The following is a 12,173-nucleotide window of genomic DNA, read 5'->3' as shown; positions in this document are numbered from 1 at the left end:
CTTTTGAACATATTGACACCACAGATGTAAAGAAAAAAAAGCACACACAGTTAATGAGCCCACAGCACACCCAAATGCTCTGAGAAGTTAGCCAAAACCTAGGAGAAGACTATTAATATAAACCCAGGCCAGGGAATAGGATCAGCGTGAACAGCTCAACTTGACAGCTGTGAATCAAAGTCAACCACAACAAATGTAACCTTCCTGGGAATCTCCCCCAAAAGACAGGGTAAGTCGCTGAGACCAAAACAGTATAGGAGACATTTTTCCCCAAAGATTTCATTACCAGTAACATGACGGTAGCGAGACAGACACTATACTGAGGCTGTGAAATAGATTTACTATGTTTAGTCTCAGAGGCCTACATCGAGATTCTGTCTGTGATTTCATCTAACAATTTTTTTAAAGCTTTGGGAAAGATTCTGAATAGAAACGACAACTTGAAGTTGTTCCAGTTGCTCCTCAAATATGAATTTATAGGCGTGGGGGGTAAGGCTTCCAAGCCTAGGGGATGGGGAGGGGTCTCTTAGTTCCCGCTGATCTCCTGATCCTATTATAGAAAGTGGATTCTTAAAAACATATAAACATATACAAAATATATTAACACATATAAACACACTTACATACGTCTTCCAGATATATTATAACTTTGCATGACTTCTCCCTCTCATGACACAAAAAAATTTTGTCCCAAGACCACATATTTCTGTGATTGTTGCAGAGAAAAAGCATCTGATTTAGGAGTATAAATTTGTTAAAGACATATGACTCTGGGTCATATTTTGGATGTCAATGAGAATAACTATTATATTTAACCACAGAAGGATATTTTTTAGACCCTAAGCTTTGGCTTTATTTATTTATGACTACATGAGTTTGGAGATTACAGCAAGGAAATGCTGAAAACTCAGAAGGAAATTTTTTAAAAAAATAGCTTTACTCTTGAGGCCTCTCTCTCTTTGTGTGTGGTTTATGATGCAACAATCAAAACCTGTCGCCTTCAGTGTGTACTCTCATACATCTCTGATGACAGGAAAGGAGTTCTGGCTCCTACCTCAGAAAAGAAAAAGCAGAAGTCATTTGAGAAACATCAAAGTAGTAACTGTCAGACAGAAAGCTTCTGATAAACCTACCGGGAGGTGTGCAGGCATCTGCAGGAGACTGGACAAATGTGGACCGCCTTTTGGTTGGCATGGGCAAAGCCATTTTCTGTTCTTTATGCTTTGCCAGTGCAGCTTGAACTGCTTCTGTGTGGATATCTGAAAGATTAAACATTTGCATTTATTAGGTCCTGGTTCTCAAAGTGTTTACTTCTGTGAGCTGAACTATCACTGCCTCAATATTTAAAAAGGGATGTTTAGGTGACTTTTATTTATCATTTGCGTTATAACAAAAATGAATATGAAAAAGAGACAAAAGAAGTGGTCAAGGATAATTTACAGGGGAGGAAAATGAAGCCGAGAATGATAATGAGACTGCTTAACACAGCAGAGAAGGAGCTGATGGAGATGGGGGTGGGGGTGGAGAGAGAGGAAAAGTCTAACACGGATCTGGGCCAGGTGGGGACCCGACCTCTGAACGGAATGTGTGCTGTGCAGGTGCCTACAGGACACTCTCTGTTCTTCAAGCTTAGGATTTGCTTAGCTGTCTGAAAGGGGTTGAGACTCCTCAGTTCTATACCACAGGAAGAGAAGGGCTGATTTTGATCTAGAAAATATAAGGGCTGATGGTACTTGTTTGCCACTCTGGCCACAAAAGAATTCAGCTCTCCACTTGAATGTCTAATAGGAATCTCAAAATAGCATATCCAGGCAGAACTCCTGATTCTCCACTCCCATCCCCAAACTCAATCTACACGTGTACAAAATAGGATCATACTACACACAGTATTTTGTACTGTGCTTTGATTTTTTAACTCTTATAAAATCCTACTGAGGTAGATAACATCTGAGGTGGCTTCCTGGATCACAATGATTTCCTATTCTCAAGGAATGGGCCCAATCTACATAAGCAAATGACCTTTAAAGGCCTGTCCCTTGTAAGAGCTGGACCAACCGGATCGTTTTGGGGAGAGGGGGGAATTGAAACTCTGAATCAAGAAACCACAGCTCCTAGAGTGGAGTCACTTGAATGGCAGTGCCCTAGAAAGAAGGGAAGTTCTTGAACTTCAAGGTTGAGATCCCCAGAGCTGTCTCTCCTTCCTAGGGATCTCTCAGCTGTTCCTTTGCTTCTATAAACTACCCCAGCCATTTAAGCTAGACTGGGTTATCCTATTTCATGCAACCCAAAAGCCTTCACTAATATAACTAGAAACATCTTTCTATGTAAATGCAGATCTACAATATAATTTTAAATTTTTTAATTTTTATTAATATTATTTTTTTGGTACGCGGGCCTCTCACTGTTGTGGCCTCTCCCGTTGCGGAGCACAGGCTCCGGACACGCAGGCTCAGCGGCCATGGCTCACGGGCCTAGCCGCTCCGCGGCATGTGGGATCCTCCCAGACCAGGGCACGAACCCGTATCCCCTGCATCGGCAGGCGGACTCTCAACCACTGCGCCACCAGGGAAGCCCGAGATCTACAATATAATTTTAAAGGGCTGTATAAATGTGCCACTGTATAAATGTGCCATGATTTATTTAAATAACTGTGTTTCCAAATTTTTGCTACTATCCATACAACTATCCACAAGAATAATTCAGTATTTTCATTTTAGCACATATGTCTAATCCTATTTCTTTAGGATTAATTCCAACAACTGCTGAGACGTATTTCCGAAGAAGGATTTTTTTCTTATATAGCCACAGTGCATTTTTCAAAATCCAGAAATTCAAAATTGATACAAACTATTATCTAACCCACAACCCATATTCCAACTTAGTCAACTGTCCCAATAATGTCATCTACAATTTTCCCCCTTTTTTCCTGATCCGGGACACTATACAGAATCACACATTACATTTAGTTGTCATGTCTCTTTATCATCCTATAATCTGTAACAGTTTCTCAACTTTTGTCTTGTATTACCTTGACATTTTTGTATAGACTAGTTACACTGTAGAATGTCCCTTAATTTTGGTTTGTTGATATTTCCTCAGAATTAGATTCAGGTTATGCATTTTGGCAGGAATACCACAGAAGTAATGTATCTTCCTGAAACAAGATATCAAGATGCATCTGCCCTGTTACTGGTAATAATGACTTTATTTAATGGTGTCTGCTAAGTTAATCTACTGTAAATTACTATTCTTTCCTTTGTGTAATTAATAAATAATTTATGGATGAATACTTTCGAGACTATGTAAATGTTACATACTTCCTTAAACTTTCACCCACTAGTTTCAGCATCCATTGATAATTCTTGGCTGAATCAATTATTATAATGGTTACAAAATGGTGGTTTTCATAACTCCATCATTCCTTCTGTATTTATAGTTGGTATTCTCTTCTAAGAAAAAGCTTTCCTTTCTCCACTTTTTATTTATTTATATCACCATTCATTTATTTATATTTGGACCTATCAATTCTCATTTTATTCCATGACTAGTCTGTTACTATGGTTACTTATTTTGATGCTCATATATCCCAGCTTTGGCCAACAGAAGCCCCTTCAAACCACTTCTTACGTCCTTTTGATGTATTCTGGTCACTTTGAATGGTCTTTGTTTCGTGGTACAAGATGATCCATGCTCATCTGGTACGTTCCCTGCTCCAGCACTGGAATTATACATTTCTCCAAGGAGCTCTGGCTCCTCTTAGTGAAGAATGGTATTTAGAAACCAAGATCCTAGAACTAGGAGTGCTCACTGCTATTGGGGTCTTTCTTCTAAGCCCTTTCAGTGGATAGAGGAATATAAACATAAACCAATATACACACATATGTATCTATATCTATTTTCATCTATATTAAAAACCATGAGTTCATATTAATACCTACAATTCCAATTCAACACCACAGAATTCATTCCAATCTTCCCCTTTCCATTTGTAAACTTCCTTCTCTAACAGTAAAACACCTGGTTCACAGTATAATCAACATATTTTACTCATTCATTCAATGCCACAATACACAGAAAGTAGTTTCAAAATTCCTATGAAAGATAAATCTAACTAGAGTTCAATATTTGAGTTCTTTTTGTCTTTAGACTAAATTAAAGTATTGTGTTCAAAAAGCTATTTGGAGGGCTTCCCTGGTGGTGCAGTAGTTAAGAATCCGCCTGCCAATGCAGGGAACACAGGTTCGAGCCCTGGTCTGGGAAGATCCCACATGCTGCAGAGCAACTAAGCCCATGCACCACAACTACTGAGCCTGTGCTCTAGAGCCCACAAGCCACAACTTCTGAAGCCTGCGCGCCTAGAGCCCGTGCTCTGCAACAAGAGAAGCCACCGCAATGAGAAGCCCATGCACCACAACAAAGAGTAGCCCCCGCTTGCCGCAACTAGAGAAAGCCCACGCGCAGCAACGAAGACCCAATGCAGCCAAAGATAAATAAATATTAAAAAAAAAAAAAAGCTATTTAGGTTAGTTCTCACCCCTCCCCGCTCTGGTGGTTATATTATTCTGTTGAGTAATACTGTTAGGTTCATTTGTTTTTCTTTGTATTCCAGAGGTCCTTTCCAAAGTGTGGATTAAACATTATGTGACACAATAAGAAATATACATTTGGTCTCTGCCTGGGTTCCTGACACTGAGCTCCTAAAACCCTGTAATTTCCTGAATGACAGGAATGTCTTTTGTTCTAATGAGGCAACTCTTGGTGGGCTCCTGGATCGCTTCCAGGTGGGGGCTGGTCACCAGACAGACTACGTCATGATTAGAAGCTTAGAACTTTCAGCCCCACGCTCCATCCTCTGGGGAGAGGAAAGGGACTTGGGATTGAGCTAATCACCAATGGCCAATTATTTAGTCAAGCATGCCTAGGTAATGGAGCCTTCATAAAAAACCCTGAAGTAAGGGGTTTGGAGAGCTTCTCGGTTGGTGAACACATCCTCGTGCCAGCAGGGTGGTGTACCCTAAACTCCACAGGGATGGAAGCTCTTGGGCTTGGGACCCTTCTGGACCTTGCCCTATGTACCTCTTTATCTGGCTGATCATTTGTATCCTTTATAATAAACTGGTAACATTAAGTAAAGTATTTCTCTGGGTTTGGTGAGCTGTTATAACAAATAATCAAACCTGAGGAGGGGGTTGTGGGAATCTTCATCTGTAGCCAAGATGGACAGAAGTATGGGTAATGTGGGCACCCACTACAAACAGTCCCCAACTTATGATAATTCAACTTATGATTTTTTGACTTTACAACGGTATAAAAGCAATATGCATTCAATAGAAACCGTACTTCGAATTCTGAATTATCTTTTCCTGGGTATGATTCTCTCTCGTGATGCTAGGCAGTGGCAGCAAGCTACAAGATCACAAAGGTAAACAACTGATACACTTATAACGATTCTGTAACCATACAGCCATTCCATTTGCCCAACTGTAGGCTAACGTAAGTGCTCTGAGCACGTTTAAGGCAGATCAGGCTAAGCTATGACGTTCAGTAGGTTAGATGTATTAAATGCATTTCAACTTACAATATTTTCAACTTATGATAGGTTTATTGGGATGTAACCCCATTGTGAGTTGAGGAAAATCTGTACTTGTGATTGGCGTCTAAAGGTGGGGGGAGTCTTGTGGGAATGAGCCTGTGGGGTCTGCACTAACTCCAGGTAGCTAATGTCAAAATTGAATTAAATTGTAGGATACTTAGTTGGTGTCTGCAGAGCACTGGAGAATTGCTCAGGGTGGAAAACCCACACACTAGATGTCAGGAATAGTGTGAGTAAAGATAGTTTTTCTTTATTTTTATTTTATTCTATTTTATTTTTTGGCGGTACGCGGGCCTCTCACTGTTGTGGCCTCTCCCGTTGCGGAGCACAGGCTCCGGACATGCAGGCCCAGCGGCCATGGCTCACAGGCCCAGCCGCTCCGCGGCATGTGGGATCTTCCCAGACCAGGGCATGAACCCGCGTCCCCTGCATCGGCAGGTGGACTCTCAACCACTGCACCACCAGGGAAGCCCCAGTTTTTCTCTAATTAACATGGTTCCAAAAGTCAAAACTATACGAAAAGGTAAACTTAAAGATGTGTCACTACCCCCAATAACCACTTCTACCCCAATTCCACCTTCTCTATAGGTAACCAATCTCCTTATTGACTTATCCTGCCTATATTTCTTTTTGCAACAAATAACCATATTTTCTCATATCCCTGTCTTTCATACACAAAAAGTAGCATACAATATATACTTTTTTGCACTATGCTTTTTCCACTTAACAATATATCCTGGAATTCATTCTGTATCGGCTACTAGAGATCTTTTTCATTCTTTAAAGCAGCATAGATAGCACTCCATTGTATACCACAGTTTATTCTACTAGTATCCTATGTGTGGGCATTTAAGTGTTTCCAATATTTTACAATTACAAATAATGATACAACAAACAGTCTTGTGCAAATGTACTTTTATACTGATGACAATATATCTTCAGGATAAACTCTTACAAGTGAGACTCCTAAATCAAAAATTGAATACATTTTAAATTTTGTTACATCTTGCCAAATTCCCCTCTGAAAGAGCTTTGTCATATTGTAGTACTATCAGCAATGTATAGGTGTGCCTGTTTCCCCATAGCCTCACCTTCAGAGTGTGTTATCTATCTTCACTGTTGCCAGTTCAGTGGCTGAGAAATGGTACTATTTTATTTTTTGTTTTTTTGGCTGCGCTGTGTGGCATGCAAGACCTTAGTTCCCCAACGGGGGATCGAACCCATGCCCCCTGCAGTGGAAGTGTGGAGTCCTGACCACTGGACTGCCAGGGAAATTTCCTCAGTGTACTTTATTTTTTTTTTAATAAATTTATTTGTTTATTTTTGGTTGTGTTGGGTCTTTGTTGCTGTACACGAGCTTTCTCTAGTTGTGGTGAACAGGGGCTACTCTTTGTTTTCTCATTATGGTGGCTTCTCTTGTTGCGGAGCACAGGCTCTAGGCTCACAGGCTTCCATAGTTGCAGCACGCTGGCTCAGTAGTTGTGGCTCATGGGCTCTAGAGCTCAGGTTTAGTAGTTGTGGCTCACGGGCTTAGTTGCTCCGCGGCATGTGGGATCTTCCTGGACCAGGGCTCGAACCCGTGTCCCCTGCATTGGCAGGTAGATTCTTAACCATTGCGCCACCAGGGAAGCCCCCCTCAGTGTACTTTAAATTTGCACCTCTTTTATCATTAGTGAGATTAAATATCTTTACAGAGGATTTTAGAGCCATTTAATATTTGTTTGTTTGAAAGTGAAGTGAATGTTCATGTCACTTTACCATTTTTCCACTGGGATTCTCACTTTATTTTCCCTTGATTTTTAAAAGTTTTTCATATATAAAGGATATTAGCCCTTTATCTCTGAGATATGTTAGAAATATTTTCTTTCAGTTTGTCATTTGTCTTTTGATATTGTTTGCAGTGGTTTATTGCCACGCAAACTTTTTTAATAAAAAATTTATGTAAGATTTCCAATTAGCAATCTAAATGCACAACTGCAGGAACTCAAAAAAGACCAAACTAAAACCAAAGTTAGCAAAAGGAGGAAATAACAAGGATTTGAGTAGAAATAAACAAAATAGAGAATAAAAAAAACAATTGAAAACAATCAACAAAAATAAGAGTTAATTTTTTGAAAAGATGAACAAAGTTGACACAATTTTAGCTAGATTAAGAAAAGACAAATAACTAAAATCAGAAATGAAAGAGGAAATATTTCACCTGATGCCATAGAAATAAAAAAGATTATAAGACACTGAATAATTATGCGCATAAATTGGATAACCTAAAAGAAATGGACAAGTCCCTAGAAAACATATAGCCTACCAAGATTAAATCATGAAGAAACAGAAGATCGGAACAGACCGATTACTAATGACACTGACTCTGTAATAAAAAACCTTCCAAAAAAGAGAAGCCCAGATCTCACTGGAGAATTCTACAAAACACTTTAAGAAGAATTAACACCAATTCTTCTCAAACTCTTCCAAAAACCTGAAGAGGAGGGAACATTTCCAAATTCATTTTATAAGGCCAGCCTTATCCTGATACCAAAGCCAGGCAAAGACACTACAAGAAAAGAAAACTACACACCAATATCCCTGAATATTAATGCAAAAATCCTAAACAAAATACTAACAAACCAAATTCAACAGCACATTAAAAGGACCATACAGCATGACCATTAAAAAGACCATACATACCATACCTAAGCTGATTCAACAAATGTGAACAAATTCAACTCAATAACTGTAAAACTCTAATAGAACAAAGGACAAAACTCATATGATCATCTCAACAGATGCAGAAAAAGCATTTGACAAAATTAACATCCTTTCATGATAAAAACATGCTACAAACCAGGAACAGAAGGAAATTAGCTCAAGATAATAATGATCATACATGAAAAGCCCACAGTCAACATCATATTCAACAGAAAAAGCTGAAAGCTTTTCCTCCTAAGATCAGGAATAAGGCAAGGATGCCCACTTTCACACTCTTTCAACACAGTACTGGACATCATAGCCAAAATAATTAGGCAAGAAAAAGAAATAAAATGCATCCAAATTGGAAAAGAAGAAGTAAAACTGTTTCTGTTTGTGGAGGACATGATGTTATATGTGGGAAACCCTTGAGATCTCACATATACAACTTTTAGAAAAAAAAAACTGTTAGAACTAATAAACAAATTCAGCAATTGCAGGATAGAAAATCAACATACAAGAATAAGTTGTATTTCTGAACACTAAAAACAAATCATCTGAAAAGTAAAAAAAAAAATCTTATTTACAATAGCATCAAAAAGAATAAAACACTTAGGAATAAACATAACCAAGGAGGTGAAAGATGTGTACGCTATGAAACATTGATGAAAGAAATAAAAGGAGACAAAAATAAATGGAAAGACATCCATGTTCATGGGTTAGAAGACTTAATATTGTTAAAATGTCCATATTACCCAAAGCAATCTAGAGATTTAATGCAATTTCTATCAAAAATCCCAATGGCATTTTTTGAAGAAATAAAAAAACAAAATTCCCAAATGCATATGGAATCTCAAAAGACTCCAAATAGCCAAAACAATCTTGAGAAAGAAAAACAAAGCTAAAGGCTTCACCCTTCCTGATTTCAAAACATATCACAAAGTTACAGTAACCAAGACCATAATTTTGGCATAAAAACAGACATGTAGAACAATGGAACAGAACGGAGAGCCCAGAAATTACCTTGGTGTATACGGTCAAACGGTCTTCAACAAGGGTGTCAAGACTATACAACAGGGAAACGATAGTCTTGATAGAAACAAATGGTGCTGGAGAAACTGGAATATCCATATGTAAAAGAATGAAGTTGGACCCTTATCTTTCACCATATACAAAAATTAATCAAAATGAATTAAAGACCTAAACATAAGACCTGAAACTATAAAACTCCTAGAAGAAAACACAGGGGAAAAAACTTCATGACCTCGGAATGGGTAATAATTTGCTTGGACATCCAAGCAAAAAATAGAAACAGGACTACACCAAACTTTAAAACTTCTGCACAACAAAAGAAACAACAGAGTGAAAAGGCAACCTATTGAATCAGAAAACATATTTGCAAACCATATACTTGATAAGGAGTTAATAAGTACAATATATAAAGAACTCCTACAACTCAAAAACAACAACAAAATCTCAAATAACCCAATTTTAAATGGGCAAGGGACTTGACCAGATATTTCTCCAAAGACAAAATGGCCACTTAAAAAAAAAAAAAAAGAAAATCACAAATGTTGGCAGGGAGGTGGAGAAATTGGAACCTTTGTGCACTCTTGGTGCGACTGTAATGTTACAGTTGCTATGGAAAACAGTATGGAGGTTCCACAAAAAAATTAAAAATAGAACTACCCAAAACAATCCTACTTTTGGGGTATATATCCAAAAGAACTGAAAGCAGGGTCTTGAAGAGATATTTGCACAACCATGTTTATTGCAGCATATTCACAATAGCCAAGATGTGGAAGCAACCTAAATGTTCATGAGTGGATGAATGAATAAAGAAAATGTGGTATATACATACAATAGAATATTACTCTGCTTTAAAAAAGAAGAAAATCCTGTCATATGCTACAACATTGACATGCTAAGTGAAATAAGCTAGTCACACACACACACAAAAACAAATATATACAACTTATAAGAAGTATCTAAAGTACTCAAATTCATAGGTGTTGGAAGTAGAATGGTGGTTGGCTGTGGGAGGGAGAAACAGAGTTGTTGATCAATGGGTATAAAGTTTCGGTCATGCAAGATGAAAAGGTACTAAAGAGCTGTTGTACAACAATGTGCATATGGTTAACAATATAATGTACACTTAAAAATTTTAAGAGGGTAAATTTATGTTATATGTTTTTACTTCAGTAAAAAAATTTTTGTGTCGTTGTATCACATCTCGGTTTTGAGTCTCAGAAAGCCTTCTCATAGGCTTTCCATAAGCTTAGATTATTAAAATATTGACTAATATTTTCTTTAGGTACTTATATGGTTTCTTTTTTATGTGTAGATCTCTGATCCATTTGAAGTTTTTGCTTGTATATGGTGTGAGGTATGGATTTACTTCAACTTTTTCCAGTTGTCCTAGCATCGTTTACTAAAAAGTACTTTTTCACCCAAGTGATTCACAATGCTATCTTTATCATATAATAAATCCCAGATGTACTTTGGTCTATTTCTGAACTTGTTATTCTATTCCAATGGTCTGTCTGCCAATTTGTATGCCACACCACACTGTTTTAATTATACAGTCTTTGGAGTATGTTTTAATATCTTGTAGGCTTTCTTTCTCAGTGTTTCCTAGCTATCCTTATGTGTTTATTGTTCCAAATGAACTTCAAAAATTTCTTTTCTAGCTCTACAAATAAATTTCATAGTGTTTTTATTGGAATTGGATTAAACGTATAAACTAATTTTTGGAGTCCTAACATCTTTGTGGTGTTGAATCATCCTATCTAAGAACAAGGGATGCCTTTCCATTTATCATGTCTACTTTGTGTCATTCAGGGTGTTTTAAAGTTTCCTTTATAAAGATTTTACACAGTCCTGAAGTTTATTCCTAAATACGTCTTATCTTCTTTATTGCTTTTGTAAATGAGGTTTGCTCTACCATTATATCTTTTGACCAGTTATTGTTTGCATATATGAAGGCTACCAGTTTCTATACTAGTTTCAGATCTTGCTACTTGACTAAATTATTTCATTAAATTAATTCTGTCATCAATTCTCCTGGGTTTTTTAAATGAATTATCATACCAACTGCAAATGCAGCTTCACTTCTTTTCTAATTCTTACACCTCTAATTGATTTATCTTGTCTATTTGTGTTGGTTAATACCTCTAGTAAATTTAAATGTTAGCATCCCTAGGATTAGAAAAACTCTTGCAAATAAATAAGAAAAAAAAAGAACCCAACTTAGAAAAAAATAGGCATAGGCAATGGACAGGTAGTTTACAGAGGCAGCACAAATGGAAAATAAACATATTCTAAAATGTCCAGCCTCATTAGTAATAAAAGAAATAACACTTCTACCAATGAGGTGAGAGAATGTTCATTTCCCCACATCTGTGGACAATACTGGGCCATGTTTTGTCATCTTTCCCAAAAAGTTAAGTGGAAAATGTTATTTTTACATTTTTTAAGTAGCTGCTCCTATCCTTGGCTTGTTGTTATGAAGTGGTTAAGACATGGTACATAAGTGGCACAGCTGGGCGTTAAGGACCAGGGGCAGAACAGACACCAAGTGCCCTTACCTGCTAGGACACTACTATAGACAGACAGACAGGCAGATAGATGAGGACAGATTGAAAGGCAGATGTGTGGGCAGGTTGAGTCATTTAAGTAGAGAAGTAGAGTTCAAGGAGTTACCTGTAAGCCAATTAGTACTCATGCAATTTTTACCAATTTCTAAGGTACTGATCACTTTCACATCTTTAATTATGGCAGAGGCAGCAACTATTAACTTCTGGAACATTAGGATATCACATTAATTCTGGCACTACTCTATCTGCTGGTGGGGAGGAGCAGTGAAATTTTAATTTTGCATTTCACATTCCCCTACCTT

The 12,173-nt window shown here is 37.6% G+C and overlaps 1 protein-coding gene across 2 annotated transcripts in view; it reads right to left on the bottom strand.

Annotated features, from left to right (window-relative positions):
• Window positions 1-12,173, bottom strand: part of DIP2B (disco interacting protein 2 homolog B) — a gene marked incomplete at its 5' end in the record, with an annotated part of 237,572 nt that overhangs the window by 74,791 nt on the left and 150,608 nt on the right. For both annotated transcript variants that reach the window (XM_079714089.1, XM_079714088.1), the window contains one exon: window positions 1,134-1,259. In XM_079714089.1, coding sequence (XP_079570215.1) covers window positions 1,134-1,259 — 126 coding nt within the window. The remainder of the gene's footprint in view (window positions 1-1,133; window positions 1,260-12,173) is intronic.

Source organism: Hyperoodon ampullatus (assembly GCF_949752795.1).
Source record: "Hyperoodon ampullatus genome assembly, chromosome: 11".
Lineage (NCBI taxonomy): Eukaryota > Metazoa > Chordata > Mammalia > Artiodactyla > Ziphiidae > Hyperoodon > Hyperoodon ampullatus.
Note: the sequence above shows the minus strand (reverse complement) of the source record. Positions and strands in the feature narration are given on the sequence as shown.